At 34.4% G+C, this 22,976-nt stretch overlaps 1 protein-coding gene and 1 pseudogene across 10 annotated transcripts in view; one reads left to right on the forward strand and one right to left on the reverse strand.

Moving 5' to 3' along the window:
* The window catches only part of CBLB (Cbl proto-oncogene B), a 189,005-nt gene that overhangs the window by 89,684 nt on the left and 76,345 nt on the right, over positions 1-22,976 (forward strand). For all 10 annotated transcript variants that reach the window (XM_004460195.5, XM_004460196.4, XM_023589318.2 and 7 more), the window contains exons 5-7: positions 9,960-10,116; positions 15,826-15,947; positions 21,536-21,673. In XM_004460195.5, coding sequence (XP_004460252.1) covers positions 9,960-10,116; positions 15,826-15,947; positions 21,536-21,673 — 417 coding nt within the window. The remainder of the gene's footprint in view (positions 1-9,959; positions 10,117-15,825; positions 15,948-21,535; positions 21,674-22,976) is intronic.
* LOC111764561 (U2 spliceosomal RNA) lies at positions 5,270-5,388 on the reverse strand (annotated as a pseudogene).

The following is a 22,976-nucleotide window of genomic DNA, read 5'->3' on the forward strand; positions in this document are numbered from 1 at the left end:
TCCAATACACTAGAAAGTTCCCTTGTCTTATATTTGTTTCTCAGAGCCTGGCACATTTCCCGGATTGTGTGAGCACTAACACATGCTACAGACTGTATGAGTAGGTGGATGGATGAGTAGGTGGATGAATGATGTTTACTATCTGCTCAAATCTTGCAGTGACTTCTTTATCTACAAATTGATTTTTTTTTTAAATTAATTCCTTTAGTTCCTACTCCCTGGAATGCCCCTTTTACCTCTTCTTTCTCTTTACCTTCCCAGAATTTTGGCTCCCTTTTTCAAGTTCAGTTCATAAGTCCCTTTTTTAGGCTTTCTCACTAATACATGCCATCACGCACATTCAGTTTTAATTATTCCATTCTTTGTGTTCCTTTGTATTTTTGTCAGCCACATTTTGTTTACTGTGTGGGTCTTCCCTGCTTGATAAGGAAGCTCCTTAATGCTTTTTATCCAAAAATTAGTAAAAACAAATATATGTCTTAGAATCATTACGTGTCAAATTCTGTGCTCAATGCTTTCATATATGCTAGCTCCATTTTCATTATAATCTTTTAAAAAATCTCTAAGAGGTTGTTGAATGAGCCCTTTAGGTACTGTATAATAGACTCAGTAAATTGGTTGAATGTGTGAGTACATGGACATATTTTTATAGCATTTAAGCCCTTTTTTCGTTAACTTATGTTCTGTTCTTCAGTCAAGTTGGATTATTTTGGCTTTCTTCTCACATAGCAACAATCAAAGATTTATATAACTTTGTTCAAATTGTTCCTTCCATTTGAAGATTTTTATAGTCTCTGACATACAAATCCTTACTAATTCCCCAAAGTTTATCTCCCTTTTCTGTAGCTGAGCGTGAGGGTCTCGACCTCGCTCAGGCCCAAGAGTTGGGGGGGCTTGCTCCTGCCGGCGGGGGGTGCTCCAAGAGGGAGCACCGGTTCTCCAGGCGTGGGGGACGCGCGGTTGGGGAAAAACCACGGAGATCACTTGAGCGCAAGAACAGGTCTGCTTTATTGCGGAAGTACACTTGGTTATATAGGCAGGGAAGGGGGTGGAGTATGAAGGGGAGAGCAGGGCGGAGGGGTGGCTGCAGATTGGCTAAAACTGGGGGGGCAGACCTCTGGTCATACGCCGTAAGCAGTTACTGGGGAAGAGGGCAGATTGTAGGTTGGTAATATGGGCGGGACTGGCGGGAAGGGTGGCGGGGGATGGAAGGGGAGGAGGGGCGGAGAAAGGCGGCAACACTTATCATTTCCCCCCTTATTGTTATACCTAGATTTCTTAAAATCCTCTAAGCCCTTGCTTATTTTAGGCTGTTATTATTTATATTGTTTTATTAAATTTATTTCTGTACTTCTCTCATTTCCCCTTTGACTATAAGCTCCATGAAATCAGGCTTGTTTGTCTTTGTATTTCCTAAAGTAGCTCAGCACAGTGTTTCATATATTGATAAGGAAGTCTTGTTAATTTAATTCAAATGAGTTTTGTGGAGTAGAGGAATGTGAGTGAACATTTGTATTTTTAGGATAGACAGAACATGCTTACTTGCTTCATTTCTTGATTGGGGGCAGCCTGCCTAGTGGTTAAGTACACAACCTCTGGAGCCAAATTGGCTGTATTCAGTTCTGTCTGCAACACTGACTAGCTGTGTGACTTAAGGCAGGCCATCTAATTTGTCCATGTATCAACTTCCTCATCTATAAAAGGTGATTGATAATAACACCTACCATAGAGAGTTGCTGTAAAGGTTAAAGGAGCTAAAACCTACCTGTAAAGCACTTCAAACAGTGTCTGACACATAGTAAACAGTATGTGTTATAAAGTAATTAGCTAATTTAAACCCTTAAATTTCCTTTGAAATCCCATGAGTATTATTAGTTATTAATTCTATGGGAAAGATTATATTCTGTATGATGGATGATCCATAGTCCCAAGTAATCTAAAAGTTTACAACCCCCCCATTCAGAAAAAAAAGTTTTCTAAATTGTGTGTATTCCTATACAAAGGCAGGGTAGAAGATAAATTGTCCTCCTTACCATGATAAAAAAAAAGGTCTTTTTATAGTTCAGTTCATTTCTGCTACCTTTGATTTCCTGGGGAAGTGGTATGGACCTTCTTTGGTTTCCTGTATTTTCTTTTCGCTTTTAATAAGAAAGAAGGGACAATGGTTTCTCTACCTTTTTCTGCGGGTGAGATATATGTTTTTCTAGTGTTATTAGATAGGTCAGTTTTCCCTCCAGTCAAAGAAAAGGAAATTTAATTATATATAATAGAAAGAGTAGGTGGAAATGAAGAGTTTTTGAAAGAAACTGTGGCGGTAGAAAATTTAGAAAGAAAGGGAAAAACTGAAATAGAACTCAAATATAGTAATTATTATTACTATTTAGCCAACTCCTATCCTTTTTAAAAAAGAAAGTATCTTTTTATCAACAGGGAAAATAAAGATTAACATATTTATTGCAGACTTAATTGTGTTCAACTCATTGTAACAAGATCCTAGATACAAAAAAATATGCCATATTACAGTTTTCTATCTGTCAGCAGCATGTATTCAAGTTGAAGAAGACAATACAAAGATGATAAATATTTAAAATCGGTTCTGAACCATTAAAAAGTGCCTAAGGAATGTCCAAACAGTTAATTATTTATTGGAGTGGTCATAGGATCCCTGAGGTTGCATGAGAGTTAATAGATAGATATATATGGTATAAATGTATATATATGTATATATGTGGTGAATAATGGACTGAAGTTAACAGTATAAATATGAGAATATTCTCTAATGAACTGTAACAAATGTATAATACTAATACATGGTGTTAATAATAGGCTTGTTTTTGAAAATTATACAGCAAATGTAAACTATGGGCTGTAGTTAGCAGTAATATTTTGATGATGCTCTTTCATCATTTGAAACAAATGTTCTATAACAATACAAGGTTTTGGTGGTGGGGTGAGGTATGGGAATCCTGTATGTTATGCACAATTGTTTTGTAAGCTCACAACTTGTCTTAAAAAAAAAAAAAAAGAACATATGACCAATTAAGCAGCATTGAAAAGAAACCTGTAAACAAGCAAAAAAAGAAGCTTAGCAGTCTATGCAGTGAAGAATAATGTGAGTAGTGACTGAATTGTGTATGGTGGCTGCTATAGTTCAAAGAAAGATAAACAGCAACTTCAAGGTGACACAAAAAATGTTCATATTTTTTCTTTTCCTTTTGTTTTTTAGTTTCTTTATCCTTCTCCTTTTTCTTCACCCTGAGTCCCTCACAAAGTGATATTTATTTCAGTGAAATCACCGTAATTTAGGTTCTGGGTCTCATCATTAAAATCAGATTTTCTGGCATGCTCCAAATGAAGGCATGTTTGGAGCATCAGTGCAAACTAACTGAGCTTGCAAACTCACCTCTATTCCTGAATAATTAATTTATTAATTTACAGTGATAAATGCAACTGTCAGGCTGATGAGGATGCTTAATTATGTCACTGGATAATTTATATGCAAAGCCACTTTTACCCAGAACCTTCCTGGAGGAATGTGAATCCAGTGTGTCATAATCCTAACCTGGACCACTTGATTTATTTATATTACCTGCCTAGTCCCCAGGTATTTGAGTTTATAATCTCTGAAATAAATGTGAAACCAAGGGACTAGTTGATTCAAACCACGGGGAAGGTGAACTGAGAATGAAGAGGACCTTAAAGGATTCTGATCAATGATGTATGCACAGAGGAAATATAAGGAAGTGGCAGCATCATCAGAAAAATGAAGAAATAACCTGGGAGACGGTGATGTTATAGAAGCTGATGGAAGGCAGGGATTAAAGGAAGGGAGGTGAATCAGATAATGGTACTGAGAGGTCAAACTAGATAAAGACATAGACAGTTTTCATTTGATGTAGTAACAACAAGGCATTTGTAACTTAATTTTTTCTCTTTTTAAAATTCGGCAAGTTTCTTTTATTACCAAGGATAATAAAGTAAGCTTCGTGTCTTGGGGGTTTTTGGGGTGGGCTGAGTAGGTGTGTTGGGGTTTAGTGTGCACTAAGTTATCTGTTATGCTTTTGCTTTACCCTGAGTAGGTGTGTGGTTTTTTTCTGTGGGCTGAGTTGATGTTTTGAGTTTTTGGTGTGCAGTGACTAGATATGTTTGTATTTTTGCTGTGCTTTAGATTATCTTGTGCACTAAGTAGGTAGATCATTATGTCTGGTCACTTTGCAATATTGTTGTCAGTTAAGCCAGCAACACTGAAGAGTTAAGAGTCTGAGAATATATTTCCTTACTGCGAAGCTTCTGAAATGTACAGTGATAAAATTGTGAGCCTATCTCCTAAGGACTAATCCTGTATCTTAATTTTGGCTACTTATTTTACCTCCCCATCTTGGGAAGTAATTAAGATTTTTTTTCCTTTTCTGCTAAGTGAGGAAAAAAATATATTAATGCCATTTGCTGAGACCATTAACATTTCCTGAATAACCCTGAATATTAAGCCTGTCCTAAAACTTCCAAAAATGGTGCTTATAAAGTGTCATTTAAAAAGTGCTCCTGTGCAAGGTGTACTACTTAGTATATAGATTAATTTTCATATCCCTTCATTTCTAGTCAGCTGATCAGTTTTGCCCTAATTCATTGAAATAGAATTTTTAAAATATTTATATTCAAATTCTCAGAAATTCTTATACTCCTTTTTAGTCACTGAAAAGCTTGAAACATATGGAAACTTAAGATGTGATACTTAAAATGTTTCGATGTATTGATTCATAATTATTGGGATTTTGGGCTAGGGTTATATTTAATCTGTAAATCAATTTGAGGAAAATTGACATCTTTATAATATTGCATCTGCCAATTCATTTAAGTGGTATACCCTTTTATATCTCTTATGTATTTGATTTTGTATCTATGTGCTTGTGTCTTTATTATGGCCTTGTACATCATTTGTTAGCTTTATTTGTATTTATTTGATAATTTTCATATTCTATTGTAAAGGTCAGTATTTGTGAAGTTTCTAATTGTGTATTGTTCATGTATAGAAATACATCTAATGTTTGTATTTTGGCCTATATCCAGCAATCCTGTTGAATTTTCTTATTTCTCAGTTTAATCTATAAATAAATTCTTTTGCATTTCCTGCATACACAACATATCATATGCAAATGCTCTTCTAATTTATGTTTTTAGTTGAATCTTTCTATATGTGAACAATGTATTTTAAAACAGCTTTTAGTATGTCTTTTATTCCTTTAATCCAGTAGAGCATATTAGAAATATAGAAAGATAAACCCAGAAAGTGAAATAAAAATCACTGCAATACAGTTATCAGTTAAAATTTATGTTAAATTGATAAGAACAGATACTACACTTGATCTTAGCCAAAGACTAAGAACCACTTAACATAAGAAGTGGTTATGGAGGGCTGGGGAAGGTATGCAAAAAAAAAAGAAAGAAAGAAAGAAAAAATTGTGTTTACATCTTGGGTCATAAAGGACATGCAGTGTTAAAAATGTGATTCCCGTTTAAAAATATAGTATGGACACACTTCAGGAACAATAAATGTTTTCCTCCATACTTTCTGATTGCTGTAAATATTCCGATGTATTTATATACTTCAGATTATCCTATGAAAATTATTGGTCATGTTTTTAATTTTTAAAAATTTTAATTTGTTTTTAATTTTTTTAAATATATTATAGCATTATAAACAATTCTACTTTGAAGGAACTCGTGGATGAATTGCACTGTTGTGTAATTATTTTCTTGATGTGATTTCTTTAGAAGGAATCCCTCGACGAAGATTTTCTGGGTCAAAATATGTAGGCTTTTGAAACTTGCTGCCAAACTGCTTTCTAGAAATGCTGTGTAAATTCTCTCTTATCAGAAGTATATGAAAGCTCCTGTTTCCAAACACCCTAAGCTTCGTTTATATCCATACCTTTGTTATATGGAATGTTTCTCCTTTTTCACATCAGTTAAAATTAAAGCATATAACCTTTTAGGTACTAGTGGTTTCATGGAAATGTTTTACTTTTTAAATTTAACAGCGTTTTCTACCTTCCATTCCATTTACTTTTGTCTTTAAAATACAGGATTTTCAAATTTGGACATCTAATACACTCTTCTACTTTTATCGAAGAGGAGACAAGCCTGGACTATTGATTTGTCAGTTCCTGACCTGCTGACACCCTTGTCAGTGTTGTTCCATGCATCAGACTGATTGTGTTTTCCCTGGAAGGACACTACTTTTCAAGACTTAAACAGATAGTTAATTTTGTTTTTAGGGTGACTGACTTGAACCAATGATACTATCTAGTAACAGAATTATAATGTGTTCTTCTATTAAGTTCCTATCTCATAAATTTATATGAACAAAACTCTAATTTTATTTTTGAGAAGTCATCAAAAGATTTCTGCATATTAGGATTGGAAGCATAGTCAAATCTCTACACTCTTCCTTTCAAAAATACTCTTTTGCCTTCTCTAGGCACAGCTTAATTTAATTATAACACATTTTGGTTTTATACTTAATCTGTCTTGGGCAAAAATGAAGAAGGTACCATCTGTGTGCTCAAGGAGTTCCATCCCGTGGGGTTTCCATGGCATATACATCTTTTTGTATGATAGCCATAGCACATTTGCCCAGCATTATTTATTTAAAAGTCTTTACACTTATTCGTTGGTGGTCTCTTTTGGATGGGATCTCTTTTATATTTCTGTTCCTAACCTCACACAGTGCCTGTCACATAGAAGGTCCTTGCTGGACAAATCACCTAATCTCTTTAAGCCCCAGTTTCCTTATCTGTATCATGAGGATAAATATATTTATTTACCTCATGATGTTAATGCAACAAATTCAGAAAATACATGTAAAGTACTTGACAATTAACAAATTGCAAGTAATCAATAAATGGCATCTCTTATTCTGATTGGAAGTCTGCAGATAGTGAAATAATTTAATTAGAAGGACCTGGCCACCTGTTTGTCTTGTATTCCATTCTTTGTGAATTGACAGTTACTTTTGATTTCCAGTGTGTTTTAAAGTTAATTCTACTTGCAGTATAGAAGGGCTTATAATTTTAAGTGGTGAGTAAAACAGAATAAAATTTGTGGAATGGTGAGAGGCTTGAAACTCATTTGACCCTTTTATAATATGTTCTATTCCTTTTCTTTTTCTTCTCCTTTCCTTTGACCTTTTTCTTTTCCCGGATTTCTGCCAGCACACCAAAGTTACTATGTATTTATAAAATAATTTGCCATTAATATTTTCTCTATCTGTGGGAGGGGCTAGTAGAAACCACCCCTCTGTCTTGTTGGTGTGGTTTAATCATGGTGTGAAAATTTATCTACTCTCGTTCCCCTCTGTGCCCCAAACTCCTCAGGAAAGAATGTAATAGCAACCTGCAGTCCTCCTTGGAAAGTTCAGGTCCTTAGTGCAACCATTTTATAACAATGTTTTTGTTTTCTTAAGAAGTCATTTTACTGTATTTTTGTTTTGTACTCATGAAATCAACCTCCACCACGTCACCCTCACACCCACACTCCCTTTCCCTTGTTGGGTGTTTGCTTAGTTGATCAAAGCAGGGTTATCCGTTACACAAGATTTTGTATATGGTAAGTTAACCAAATAATGTCCTTTCTTCTTAATCCCTATTACTACCTTTAGTCATGATCACAGTGAATGTCTGTTTAGACTTTAGTTTTAATCACAAATGATATGTGACAGTGTTTCATTTATATAAACACTGTGGAAATACTTGTCCCTTTGTAAATGGTTGTTCTGGAGTGGCATGTTAGACTAAAATTTTACAAGTCTGCATATCTATGTGGGAAATCATTGGGTACTCAAAGGACTTGGGGTTTTCAGGCACTGTAAATACTAGATGAGGAAAAACTTTTTTAAGGTTAGCAAACATACTTGCCATGTCTCAAAATACTTACTTTATAAACTTCATACACAAAACAAATTTTTCTTAACTTTTCCATACAAAAAATAAAACATACCATTCTTAAATCAGTAGGTCTTCAGTTAATTCTTTTTTCTTTACTTTGAATATGATGACGTATGATGTCCCTTTTGAGTGTTGAGTATATGAAACTTTAATTTGGAAAAGAAAAATGTCCTTCTAACCATACTACTTTTGTGGTAACTGTAATGAAGCAGGGCATAATTGCATATTTGCACTCCATAATAAATCAATAGCATTCTAATATTGTTAAATTTTTTCCTTGTGATTTTTTTTTTTAACAGCAGCAATTTGTTAACCTTAATCAGAATCTGACGTGTTTCTTCTAAATGGCATCTGATGTGGTGTTTCTCTTTAGTTCTCTGTGGTTTCCTGTTTTTTTTTTTTCATAATAGAAAAAAACCTTTTCAGTTATTAAGTTTCATATTTTTTCCTTTTAATGGTACATCAAAACTATAATTTCTGATAAATGTATCATAGCATTGTAAGCCAGTCTCATCATCCATTTATTCCACTTCCCTTAGACCACTACTTACCTCCAATTCCTCCAGCCCTTGCTGTGTGTTCCATCAGGTAGCACTTCCTTATTTTTCCCCACCCTTGTATTCTTAAATATTACAAGTCTAATTTCTCCTTCAAAGAGTGTATTCTTCAAGAAGAGAGACATTGTCTTTAATTTCCACAATTATATTTCCCCACAGTACCCTGCCCTAGCAGTTATAGATGCAGTAGACCAGTGGTTCTCCCCAGAACAGCAGTAGCACTTGGGAACTTTATTTAGACAGGTGAATTCTCAAGCCTCAACCCATTCCTACTGAATCAGAATATGTGGAGTTAGGGCTTAGCATTCTCTGTGTTAACAAGCACTCCAGGTAATTTAGATACATACTAAACATGTTCCACAATCACTGCAATAGATAATTATTGAATGAATATGAAAGTTGTACATTTACAGTGTCGCTTCAATGGGAGGATTTGCTTAGGAGGGGGCCAGGTTGTCTGTCTGGTCTTTTGTTTGTCAGGAGTCACTGGTAAAGAAAAACCTAAGATTTAAGTATTTGTAGTCTTAAAAGAGGTTGTCTATAGCCCTTATGCTGTGCTTTTAAGAAAACTAAATTAAAAATGTCTACCTATTCAGGAATAGGTAGTTTACTTTCCAAAAGGGAGGAATGTTAGTGAAAAAAAAAAAAAGAATAGTGGGTGTTATTTACCTGTTTTCCTGGGGGAAGGAAGGTGAATGTTGGAAAATTGTCAGGGTAGTTTGGGAGAGACACTTTTCCCTGGATATTCTGTGTTCTAATATTTGAACCATGTAAATGATTTTGCTGTACAAAATTTTGACATGTAATATTTAATAAATTTAATACATGTTGGGTACATAAAATCCCAAAATATAGCCAGTATGATTGGTTTAAACAATAAAATTTCCCTTTGCATTAATAGCTACATTGAAAGGAAAGGTTAAGTAACATGTGCCTTTCATCTCTCTGGAAAAATTGGGATGGTGGCAGAAATGTCTTGATGACTTTCCACCTTAACTTTCTTGAAATAGTTGCTATACTATTTTGTGTGATAAAGACTTTCTAGCATTATATGGACCCATCATTTTGTAACTAGTTTAAGAAAATGGAGGGGGAGAATTTAACCTTGATTCAGAGTAAATAACTCAGCTTGCATAAACAAATGAAAAGGTTATGACACATAGGACTTTAACCTAATATCTTTTTTCAGATGTATTTCTGGAGATACCTTGATAGCTAAGTACTGTTTTGAGAGAAAAATTGATATAGATTTTTATCATATTCTTAGCAAATGGAAAATAATCCAGTTAACAGAACTAATACATATGTTCTTAGTTATGAACAATATCCTCAACTATTTGTCTTTTAATACAAATGTAATTATATTACAAATTTTGTGATTGCATTGTGCTGGTTCAATAGGTTTGCCTTAAATGATACTTGATTAAATTACTCTTTCATTTTTTTTTTTCTTGTGCAGAACTATTGTTCCATGGAAAGTATTCAGACAGTGCCTTCATGAAGTACATCAGATTAGCTCTGGTTTGGAAGCAATGGCTCTAAAATCAACAATTGATTTAACTTGTAATGATTACATTTCAGTTTTTGAATTTGATATTTTTACCAGGCTATTTCAGGTAAGCTTTATAATTGCTTAATCATTTCACCTGGACTTAGTCTCTCTCTCTCCCTTTTATTTTCTCTCTGGTACAAATACGGAGAATAGTCTCATTTTTGGTAGTCTGTAATTTTAAAGCAAATTATGGTAATTTGGTCATTGCTGTAAGTTTAGAATGAGTCATTTGGTTTAAATTTGGAGTATCAGGCAAATGTGAGCTAACTAGTTGCTGGTCAGCTTTGAGAAGATTAATGCAAAGGACCTTTGTTTTAAACTCCCTATTTAGAGTCTTTCTTTACTTTGTTGATATTTTTGGCCCAGGAGCTGATGGAATGCAACATTTAAAGAATTGGGGGTATGCAGTTGCTTGAGTTGTACTCCACCTTCTTCCATTTGCGTTTCTCGTTTATTATGTGAGAAGCAAAAAAGTAAACCTAAGTAGAAATAGTAAACTGATATATATATATAATATTATACTGTGGTGTATGCTTTTTTAAAACCTATTTTGCTCATTTAGTCATATATTATGAACATTTTCCTGTATCAGTAAAGATTCATCAATCTAATATTTAATTCTCACTTCCTATACAATATTTCATCAAAATTATATATCATTATTTAATTTAACAAATAACCTCTTTAGGGAAGTTTAGATTAAAAAAAAATTTTTTTTTATGTTACCAAGGAATAAGCCCGAGACCTCTTATGTGGGAAGCTGGCACTCAACCACCGAACCACATCAGCTCCCCTGAGTTGGTTTTTTTCGTTGTTGTTTGCTTGTTTTTTGTTTGTTTTTAGGAGGCACCAGGTACCGAACTTGGGACCTCCCATGTGGGAAGCAGGTGCTCAGCTGCTTGAACCACAACTACTCCCTGGCTTTTGTTTTTCAATCAGTCCTTCATAACTATTCAAAAGTAGGTATCATCATATGGTAAAAGCCAGATGCTAATTTTTTTTTCATGCCTCATTGGAATTCCTCTGATCATGAGTACCTAAAATTTGAGTTTATCCTACCTCTAAATTATATGTAAAACTATGGGGTTTAGTTCAGTTAGTCACAAAATGAAGGAATTGTGCTTATATATTATTGTAATAATATAAATTATATAATGAGGTAAAAGTCAGAAGCCCAGGCTTATATTCTGACATGATTTTTTATTATTTTTGTCTGAAGTAAGATTATTCTGTTGAAACATGCTTTCAGCAAATATTAGAGTGTAATGTTGGTTTTCATGTTTGTCATGTTATAAGAATTTTGCTTCTTTGATTTCTGACTCTGCTTAGCACAAGCCTGTAAGGATTGGGATAACTGATTTATGTAAGAAAACAAGATTACATGGGATTTATTTGTAATTTATGAAAGAACTCATTAACAGAAGGCAAGTTAACCCTTGCCAGTAATACTTATAGTATACATTTTACTTCATTACATTTCAAAATCATAATTCGACCTATGTGTTTAGGGTAAGAAATTGCATGATTGTCTGCAGAATGTGTGCTTATTTTCACTTTTTTGTAGTTATTTCATGATTATTTCCTTGGTTTATCCTTTTTTTGGTGATTTTAAATTCCATTTAAAAAAAACACTTGTATCATCTTATTTATAATGGAACCTCTACTTTCTTTAAAGACTTCTGATAATACTATGGAATAAATACTTCTGATAATACTATGGAATAAATACAAGTATACTCTAAATAATACTTTATCTTTAAAGAAAGAGAGGAAAGGTGGTTTTTTTACATGAAAACTAACTTCTCATTCTAGGAAGACTGTTTTTTGTGCGGAAGCCTGTATAACTTTATAGTGTGGATATTAAATGCTAGAATGCCTCAGATTTATCTATTAAAAGTATTAGGACAACTTAATATGAGTTAAACACTTGAGTTAAACACTTATCCAAACTGATACTTAATGTATGTACATATTTTTCTCTAAGCTATTTAATTTTAAAACCATCCAAATGACTATACACTGAGGCTTGTATATTTTATTTATCCTTTCTGGGATGGGAGAAGAAAAGGGTATTTTTAAGTAGAGCTGCTTTGAAAAGTTTTAGATAACAATACCAAAATCTTACTTGTGCCCGCAATAATGCCTAGTCACTTTAAGAACACATAATTACAGAATAGCTGATGAATTCTAGTTGTATTTCTGAGATTCTTCACTTCCTTTGGGTTCTATACTTTTTATTCAGCTGCTTTGACTACAATCATACGTCTAATAAAATTGATTCATAGAGAAGTAGATGTACTGACTTTTGCTGGTTTTAAAATTTTTATACAACTTTATTGAGTTAACAGTTTTAAGTTATTAATATATTTAGTTATTCTATATGGAAAAAAAATTTTTTGAAAAATATTGGATGTACCTGAACACCTATTCTGTTGCAGGCAGTGAATTCCTATAACTCTAAATTATTAGGGCTGCAGAGTGGGATCTTAGAGCAGGATAAAGTACACTCTCAGGTCTTGGTGTCTGAAGTAGAGAAACTGCTATAAGGTTACAAAAAGGAGTCAGCGGAGGGCAGGAGATGAGGTAAAGATTTGTGTTTGGGCAGGAAAGAAGTAAGAAAGCTGGAAATTCATTACCTGTTCTTCCTCTCTTCTCTCATCCTGATATCCAAATCCTGGGTTCTCATTTGGAGGATCTTGAGGTGGTTACTTCCTTCTGCTGCCCTTAACCTTCTCTTTCTCCTCTCCAGGTTGTTCAGAGATATTGGGATTGGCAGATACTAAAGTCCTGGAATGAAATATAGGAATTTTGCTTCTCTCTTTCCTCTCCCTGGATCTGCTACTCCTCCTGTCATTTTCCCTACTATTAGAGAGGACTGGGCTGTTGAGAAATGGGGCACCAAGTTCAAGGGGTGGCAGGGTAAAGAAGGAATGATTTGGAAAATACCCTTTTGAGTATAGAATATATAGCACCAATGAAATAAAAAGAAAAAAAAAAAGAGGAAAGTCAACAGTTATAGCAAGGAAGAGAGCATTTCCGGGCAGACCAGCCAAGACCCCTCTTCCTATATCAATTGTAAGATCAATGACTGTTCTTGAAAGTAGTAGCATTTGGGAGACTGGAGGGACTATTCTGCTTAATTCATTTCATTAATATCTGGAATCATTTAAGAATTTCTAAATGATTTTTTGTTGGTGTATGTAAAAAGATTTCTTTTAATTTAAAAAGAAATTACAAAATAATTCTTCAAAGCACTTGTTTTGCCTGCCTTAAGCCATTACTTGGCAGAATACTTAGAAAAAACATTTTATAAAAAAACATAACTACCACGTGTTTCTGACTGTTTTGAGTGGGTTGCATTCACAAGAAAAACAGTACACAGATTCTTTCTATTACATAAATATTTTTGCAGTTAGAAGCTAGCTCTCTGGATTATGTACTAAGAAATGATTGCTAAATCCTGCAGCAGTTGGCTCAAATCTCCAATTTCATTTTTCTCACTTGTATTTTGATCATGCATTGGCTCTATAAAGTCCAATGTTTTTTTTTAAACCAGCTCTTCCATTAATTTATGTGGACTTTAATGGAAGTGACCCAAATATTTGTTTGATATAATTTTCCATCCTTGTCCTTAGTAGATGTGAGAAGCAGAAAAAACAAAAACAATTCCTGTAATTGCAGGGCTGTTGTTGTTTTTTTTCTTCTGGTTTTTATGTATGCTACTATCTTCCCAGGTACTGTTTTATACAATTTTGAGTCATGCTTTAAGCAGAAAATTAAAAACATTTATTTTTTTTCAAGTATATAGCCAGAACCTCTCATAGTGGTATGCCCTAGAGGTCTTTTTTTTTTTTTTAGCCAGTTATGTTTTTCAGTGTGATGGGGAAATACTCTCAAGATTTTTCTAGTTATGTCAAAGAAAAACTAAACTCTTTATCAAGAAGTAATCCTCCCTTTGTTATCCTTATCCCACCTGGTAAATTTGAAACTTTCTTAACAATAATAAGGAACAAGTCTCAAAACAAAAGCAGGAACCCTCTACCAGTATTCATGTCTAGGATGACTATTTCAACAACTTTAATTTGGCAATTTAAAATGACTTTTTTTTTTTCCCTTTGTGTAGAAGATTTGAGTTAATAATCTGGCACATCAAATAGAATATGCTGCCAATTCCCTGGATTAAATGTATCTTCAGCCTTAAAAATATTGCAGAGATGATTCATCTAAACCCTTAAGCAAAGTTGTCTATCATGGATTCCTTTTTTTCTCTTGCCGTGGCAACTGATTGGTCACCTAATCAGTTTAAGGAGAACATTATACAAGACAAATGTATCTATGTTTCTGTGAAAAATTTCTGTATCTCACTTTTAAATCCTAAACCATTTCTGATTTTATAGTTGTGTAAGAATAGACTGAATATGACTATAGAAATATGTTCCATGGAAAGAACACCAGGTAACATAGTCAAGCATTTTTAGACGTTACTAATTAGAGGATCTGTTTAACAACAAATATCCTTGCCTGCTTACTATGTATCTGACAATGCATAGACAGTTTGTTTGCACAGTGAGCCATACTGTTTACTGGTAACTGTTTAGTCAGCCAAACAGGCATGTTCCTTGCCCTCTTGGAGCTTATGGTTAATGTTGAATCACTTAAATCCTCTGGTATGATTTCTTGATCAATAAAATGAGCTTTTATTAGGTTTAGACAGTAATCTAGAAGACGAGGGTACAATAGTGGGGAGAAAAACAACACATGGAAGAAAGAAGTTTGGTGGGAGGCAGCAGTTTTAAATGAGTGGTCTGAGAAGGTCTCATTAATGAAGTGGCATTTGGCAAAAGGAACTGTGGATATTTAGGGGAAGAGAATTCATGTAGAAGGGTCAGCAAATACAAAGTTTCTCTGGGGCAAAGTGCTTTTTTGTTCAAGCCAAGAGCAAAGAGGCCTGTATGGCTGGAGAAGAGGCAGATGGGAGAGAGAGGAAACTGAGAGCCAAACCCTATGCAGTCGTTTTGGGCTCTTTATAAGAGCTTTAGCTTATACTCAAAATAGGAGGGCTTTGAGTAATGTGATAATGTTTCAAAATGATCACAACGCTGTATTAAAAATAAACTCTGGGGAAGCAGCTGTGGCTCAATCAGAGGAACTTCCATCTACCATATGAGAGACCCTCGGTTCGCATCCCGGGGCCTCCTTATGAAGGCATGCTCGTCTGCATGCTGTGGAGCACCGCCAAGCCCGCAGGCACCGCAGAGCACCAACTCAGCAAGGTGAAGCAACAAAAAGATGGGAGGCAAGTGAGAACACAGAAGAGCCCGCAGTGAATGGACACAGAGGACAGATAGCAAGCAAGCTGCAAGGGGGGAGGGGAAAATAAAAAATAAATACAGATACAGAACGTATAGTGAATGGACACAGAGCTGACAGCATGCAAAAAGCCACAGGGTAGGGGTGGGGGATTTAAAAAAAAACTCTGTTGAGAGAGTATCTGCTTTTCCTTTTTGCTCTCCATGTTCTGTCCATAAGAAATCTGCTTAATTCTGCTTAATTATATTCCTTCATAAGGAATAAGGTATAGCATGTTTGCTGTTAGATAACAGAGATTGATCTAAGTCACATAAACTCATACTAACTTTAATAATATCCAGGAGAAATCTACAATTATATTAAACAATGGATTGGTAGGTAATCTATAGTTGATATTCTTCAGATAATCATTTTTATTTATATTTTATTTAATATTGATATTTCTATTTCTTTATATTTCCAGCCTTGGGGCTCCATTTTACGGAATTGGAATTTTTTAGCTGTAACACATCCGGGTTACATGGCATTTCTCACATATGATGAAGTTAAAGCACGACTTCAGAAATACAGCACCAAACCTGGAAGGTAAGACTTTTTAGCAGCAATATGCCATGTGTCTAAAGATTAAAAATTCTCTATGGTCATTCTAAGGAAATTGGTAACACCCATGGGAAAAGAAAAACGATTCTAGACCAAGATGGGGCTTCTTAATTGAATCCTTTTTATTGATACATTGTGCCTTTTCCAAAACTTATTGTTTATAAAATGAAAGGGGCTGTAGTACTAGATATTTTTTGATGAACTTAAAGATCCATTACCTCGGAGTTCTGCTTTTTAATTGGAATAGAACATTAACATATGGACTTTTTAGGGCACTTGTGATTGTATATAAAAATCATATGCATTATTTAAATACTTGAATATGGTGCTAAAGACAAACCAGTTTTATGTTCTTTGCTTTAGGGTATTTTTCAAAATATTGTCCATTCGGCTTTATGATAAATATATTTAAGTACATGGTGCAGCTTAATTGTTATAATTAAACCGAATTTCATGTTTTTGAAATCACCTTCTATAAAACCTCATGGTCCTTCATGCCTCAGAATTTATTATTTATTTTCCATTTGATGGAAATAAATGAAGCCTAAAGAGGTTGACTATTTGGCTTTGGCCAAGAAATCACACCTCAGTAAAGCAAATCTGGGACCAGATAATATGCCTCTTACCTGGCTCAGTGCATTTTCCTCTACATCACATCTAAAAATGCGTTAAGCATACAGCAAGCATTTGTACTTTGTACCTGCAATATGGCAGACAGTGTGCTGGGTATGGCAGTAATGATGGTAGAGACTGTCCTCAGAGTGTTCACGTTTTAGTACGAGGACCATTCCAGTGCCTATTACTGCACTGTGTTTCATACAGGGGTGATTTCATTTTAGGAATGAACTTGGTTGAGTTTTTTCCCTTTTATTAGAGAAGTTGTGGGCTTATAGAACAATCATGCATAAAATACAGGATTCCCATATGCCACCCCACCACCAATACCTTGAATTATTACAGTTGATGATAGTTCATTTTTATAATTGTACTATTAATTAGTGTCCATGGTTTAACTTAGGGTTCACTGCTTGTGTAGTCCAGTTCCATGGATTTTTTTTAAAATTTGTATTTGGTTGCTGTATAAACAATCTAACCTTTCTCCTTCTATATTATATTCAGATATATATTTCAGTGCTATTTATTGAATTCACAATGCTGTGCTACCATCACCACCATCCAAAACCAAAACCTTTCCATCATTCCAAATAGGAAACCTGTACATTTTAAGCTTTAACTTCCCAATCCCTATCCCCACTCCATCACTTAATATCTTATATTCTAGATTCTAACTCTGAGTTTGCTTATTCTAATAGTTTCAAATATATTAGATCATACAATATTTGTCCTTTTGTATCTGGCTTATTTCCCTCAATATGATATCTTAGGTTCAGCCATGTTCACATGTATAAAGACTTCATTCCTTTTTGTGATGGAGTGATAGTTCATTGTATATATACACCATATTTTATTTATCCATTCATCAGTTGATGGACGCTTGGGTTGCTTTGATCTTTGGCAATGGTGAATAATGTTGCTGTGAACATCAGTGTGAAAATATCTGTTTGAATCCCTGCTATCAATTCTTTTGGATGTACAACTAGTAGTGGGATTGTGGGGTCATATGGTAGTTCAATACTTAGCTTTCTAAGGAACTGCCAAAATGTCTTCTACGGTGGCTGCCCCATTTCACATTGCCACCAGCAGTGAATGGGTGCTCCTGTTTTTCTGCATCCTCTCCAACTCTTGATATTTTCTGTTTTGTTTTTTTGTTGTTGTTTTTTGATTTTGTTTTAATAGTCACTCTAATGAGTATGGAGTAGTATCTCATTGTGGTTTTTATTTACATTGCTTTCTAGCCATTGTCCTCAATCTTCTTTGGAGACATGTCTGTTCAAGGCTTTTGCCCATTTTTAAATTGGGTTGTTTGTATTTTTGTTGTTAAGCTGAAGGATTTCTTTATATATCCTGGGTATAAACCCTTTATCGGTTATGTGGTTGGCAAATATTTTCTCCCATAGTGTAGGTTGCCTTTTTACTTTTGTGATAAAGTCCTTTGAGGAATAAAAGTTTTTTATTTTGATGAGTTCCCATTTATCTACTTTTTCTTTTGTTGCCTGTGCTTTGGGTATAGTCTAAGAAACTATTATCTACCACAAGGTTCTGAAGATGCTTCCCTACATTTTTTTACTAGGAGTTTAGTAGTTCTAGCTCATATATTTAGGGCTTTGATCCATTTTCAGTTGATTTTTGTATATGGTGTGAGGTAGGGTTTTTACAAATGGAGATCCAGTTTTCCCAGAATCAGTTGGCCATAAATGTGAAGGTTCATTTTTGAGCTCTTCATTCTATCTCATTGGTTTACATGTCTTGTGCCAGTACCATGCTGTTCTGATTTCTGTGGCTTTGTAGTAAGTTTTTTTTTTTAAATTACCCCCCCTGTAGCTTGCTTGCTGTCTGCTGTCTGTATCCATTTGCTGCACGTTCTTCTGTGTCTACTTGTCTCCCTTTGTTGCATCTTCTTGCTGCCCCAGCTCTCGGCGAGCATCAGCTGTCCGCTCTCTGGGCATGAGCTGTCAGTTCTCTGTGGGCGCAGATCGTCAGCTCTCTGTGGGCACGGGCCAGCTTGCCTTCACAAAGAGGCCCTGGGACGCGAACCCATAGCCTCCATATGGGAGCCCAGTTGATTAAACCACAGCGGCTTCATCACAGCAAGGTTTAATATTGGGAAGTGTGAATCCTACAATTTCATTCTTCTTTTTCAAGATAACTTTATCTATTTTGGGCCCCTTAATCTTCCACATAAATTTGCTGATTGGCTTTTCCATCTCTGCAGAGAAGGTTGTTGGAGTTTTGATTGGGTTTGCATAGAATCTATAAATTGTTTTGGAAAATGTTGACATCTTAATGGTATTTAGTATTCCAATTCATGAGCATGGAATATTCATCCATTTATTTAGGTCTTTAATTTCTTTTAGCAATGTGTTGTAGTTTTCTGTGTACAAGTCTTTTACATTTTTGTTCAGATTTATTCCTATATATTTGATTCCTTTTTTTGCTATTGTAAATGGAATTTTTTTCTTGATTTTTTGATTTCTGATTGTTCATTGCTTGTGTATGGAAACACTGTTTGTTGGTTTTTGCATGTTGATCTTGTAACCTGCCAGTTTGCCAAATTCATTTATAAGCTCTAGGAGCTTTGTTGTGGATTTTTCCCCCTTCTATCTGTATTTATATTTAAATTTTTATTCCTTCATTTTGTTAATGTTGTGTATTGCATTAATTGATTTTCTTATGCTGAACCAATCTTGCATACCAGGGTTAAATCCCCCTTGGTAAGGGTGTGTAATTCTTTTCATATCCTGTTGGATTTGGGTTGCTAGTATTTCATTGAGTTTAATCCATTTATATTTAAAGTCATTACTGATCATATAGGTCTCTCTTCTGCCATTTTGCTATTTATCCTTTGTAAGTCTTATACCATTTTTATCCCCCACTTGCATTAAAACCTACTTCTATATTTCTTTGCTTTCTTATGTTGTACCATACTGATTGCCTGCTCATTTCCATCTGGATATATTTTTCATCTATTTTCCTTGTGATTATCATAGGGTTAAAATTTAACATCCTCAATATATAACAATTATATTTGGTTGAACTTCAATAGTGCGTGAAAGGAAGAAATTGCTCAAAAAAAGCCATCTTGTGGCTCTCTCCAGATTGCTGTGTTACGAATGTCTCTGATCTCATGAATTGCTTGACCATCTTATGTAGTAACTAATTTTAGAAACGCCACCCTAAAACAATGTTAATGATAGCAGAGAAGGATGTTGATTAAAACCTGAGCAATTTCTCATGTATTCTTTTCAGCATTGACTAGGTTCCTAATATATGAATAAGTGGAGAATTACTATTTAAATTACTGTAAGAATGCAGATTTGTAATTATTTCCTCCATTTTAATATTATAGTCTGTAAGTTCTGCTGAGAATAATATTGCATGTCTTTAAGATTTCTCTTTAACATTTGACTTTTCATTTGAAAGAATTTTATCATTAATTTATTAATGTTACAGTTTAATAACAACCTTTTCCATTTTTTTAAGGGCTTTTTTTTTAAGGTTTATTTATTTTTATTTATTTCTCTCCCCTCTCCCCCCCACCCCCCAGTTGTCTGCTCTCTGTGTCCATTTGCTGTGTGTTCTTCTGTGACTGCTTCTATCCTTATCAGCAGCACCGGGAATCTGTGTTTCTTTTTGTTGCGTCATCTTGTTGTGTCAGCTCTCAGTGTGTGCGGCACCATTCCTGGGCAGACTGTACTTTCTTTCGCGCTGGTCGGCTCTCCTTATGGGGTGCACTCCTTGTGCGTGGGTCTCCCCTATGTGGGGGACACCCCTGCGTGGCAGGACACTCCTTACACGCATCAGCACTGCACATGGGCCAGCTCCACACAGGTCAAGGAGGCCCGGGGTTTGAACCATGGACCCCCATGGGGTAGGCAGACACCCTATTCATTGGGCCAAGTCTGCTTCCCTTTTCATTTTAATTTATATTGACTTCTGTTTTTGCTCCTTCTCATAAAATCACACCCATAAATCTGTATGGAATTATTTTATCTGGATCTGACTACAGGTGCCAATATTTGATAGGTTAATATATTTTCAGACTCTGTAGAATAATATGTTTTTATATATTCTTGAAAAGACAGCTTCTTTTCTTTAAAGAAACAAGTTTTTTGGAAGATGAAATCACATTGCAGTACTAAATATGTAAGTTAACTAAATCCAAAGACTGTATAGACATTAAAGACTAAAGAGAAGTGGGTAAAATGAAATAAGTAGATAGATAGATAAAATAATAAACAAATGATAATGAATTTAAGCCAAACCAATGTCTTCTGCCATTGGGGATTAATTTTAAGGGAATTTTCTTTAATTTGATTTATATTTTTGAACAGTCTTTATGTCCTATTGCAAAGTATTAACTTGAGAAGGTTAAATGGCAATGATGACATGTCTAGTTTTCTCTGTTATTAATGTAGTTCAGTTCTTTTTGAACATTTATTTGAAGATGAATGGCTAGAATGCTTGAAAGAGAAAGTCATTTTTTACAAGTTATTTAACAACTGAAATACTGAATAATTTTAATTTTAGTATTCTTATCAAGTAATATTAAATTCCACAGTGGAAATTGGCTCAAATTCTGTCTGAGGTGGACAAATTAAATTTTTATTTATTTATTTATTCTTGTCCTATTTCCAAAACAGATTTATGTCAGAGCCATTTTGTACCACCAGCACTTTCGTACACAGAATCCCACTGGTGATGGCAATAAATCACTTTGATATTTCACTTTTTTCCTGATATTATCCTGGAGGTATTTAAATTTTTAAAAATCACTCAGTGCTTCTTTTATAGATATATAAGAGAAGACAAGAGTGATAAAATAAGTTAAGCAATTTTTATCAGGATTTCTAAATAATTATTCTTTTGCTGAAAAAAAATAAAAACTAACAAATTGTTTAGTAGTTAGTTTACATTTAGAGTGCAGTTAAACATTATTTTCTCATGTCTCACAGCTATATTTTCCGGTTAAGCTGCACTCGATTGGGACAGTGGGCCATTGGCTATGTGACAGGGGACGGCAACATCTTACAGACCATACCTCATAACAAGCCCTTATTTCAAGCCCTGATTGATGGTAGCAGGGAAGGATTGTGAGTATGAAAAACCTGGTGATTATTCACAAATCTGACAAATTTGCAATGAAGAGAATGTATAATGGGTCTGATGATGTCACTATTTTTTATTTCAACACTAAGAAATGGATGCTTATTGGTTCTTATTATTAATCTCTTTAATCATTTTAATGTAACCTAATTAGACTTGAAGTGTTTGTTACATCAATAATTTAAACATCAAACTACAACATGACTGTGTTTGAGTTTTCCAGAGAAACAGAATATAGAATGACATACAGACAGACAGAGAGGGGCAGAAATTCTTCTGACTTCTGAAATCCTCAGTTCTGGCTCTTAAGACCTCCAGCTGATCAGATGAGGAAACTCTCCACATTGCTGAAGGGCAGTGTGGTGATTGTAGATGTGATTAGCTATGCGTGCAACAAAGTGTTTATAGAGGGAAAATCCACCTATGAAATACACTCAAAGTGACGATCAGACAAGGGTTCTTGACCAAACATTTAGACACCATAACCTAGCCAAGTTGACATATAAAATCTACCATCACAGTGACTTTGTAACTTTTATAGGAAAAGATGTTGAAATTTAAAAGTAGTTTTAAAATAGGTATAAAACGGTGTATATGTTAAGAGGGTCTTTCAAATAGTTGACTTCTATTGCCTTATGTACCCTAGTTGCTAGTTTTACTTTTTATTTTGACTTACTGTACCAGGCTTTCTTTTTATTATTCCTATCCTTTTTTTCCTCCATCCCTTCCTTTTCTCTTCATAATCTCTTTCCTTTTTTCCACATTAACAAGGAATCTATTGTAGAATATATGTATCAGTGACTAAGTGCAGTTTCTCGCAAGCTAGTCTTTTTTAAAATTTAAAAGTAAATTAATTCTACTGCTTTGTTTCTTAGATTAATAATGACTTTCTTCCCATACACAAAGTTGGACTAATCCATTAGGTCCTGTCACAGTAAATATATCTGACTCTTCTCTTTCATTTTAGTAATACACAGTTCTCTTCATCCTTTCCTTTTATTTTGTGTCTCATCATCATGTTGACATTTCTTGCCTTTGCATTCCTGAGTAACTCAGGACATATGTAATACAACTTGCTGCAGTACGGATTGTGATAGAAATATAGCAGGAGAAGGTCCATCTGAGTTAGAAAGAGCCATTGATTTAATATTTACCTTTCCTAAAATAATTAGAAAAAAAAAAAGGAATCTGTGTGAACAAAAATAATTCATTTTTTTTTAAGCTATGGAAATTCAACTATTATGTAGGAATTGTAAGGATTGTATGGCATGCTGTGGCACCAAATGTGCA

The sequence above is a fragment of the Dasypus novemcinctus genome, chromosome 4, assembly GCF_030445035.2.
Source record: "Dasypus novemcinctus isolate mDasNov1 chromosome 4, mDasNov1.1.hap2, whole genome shotgun sequence".
NCBI classification, from domain to species: Eukaryota; Metazoa; Chordata; class Mammalia; order Cingulata; family Dasypodidae; genus Dasypus; species Dasypus novemcinctus.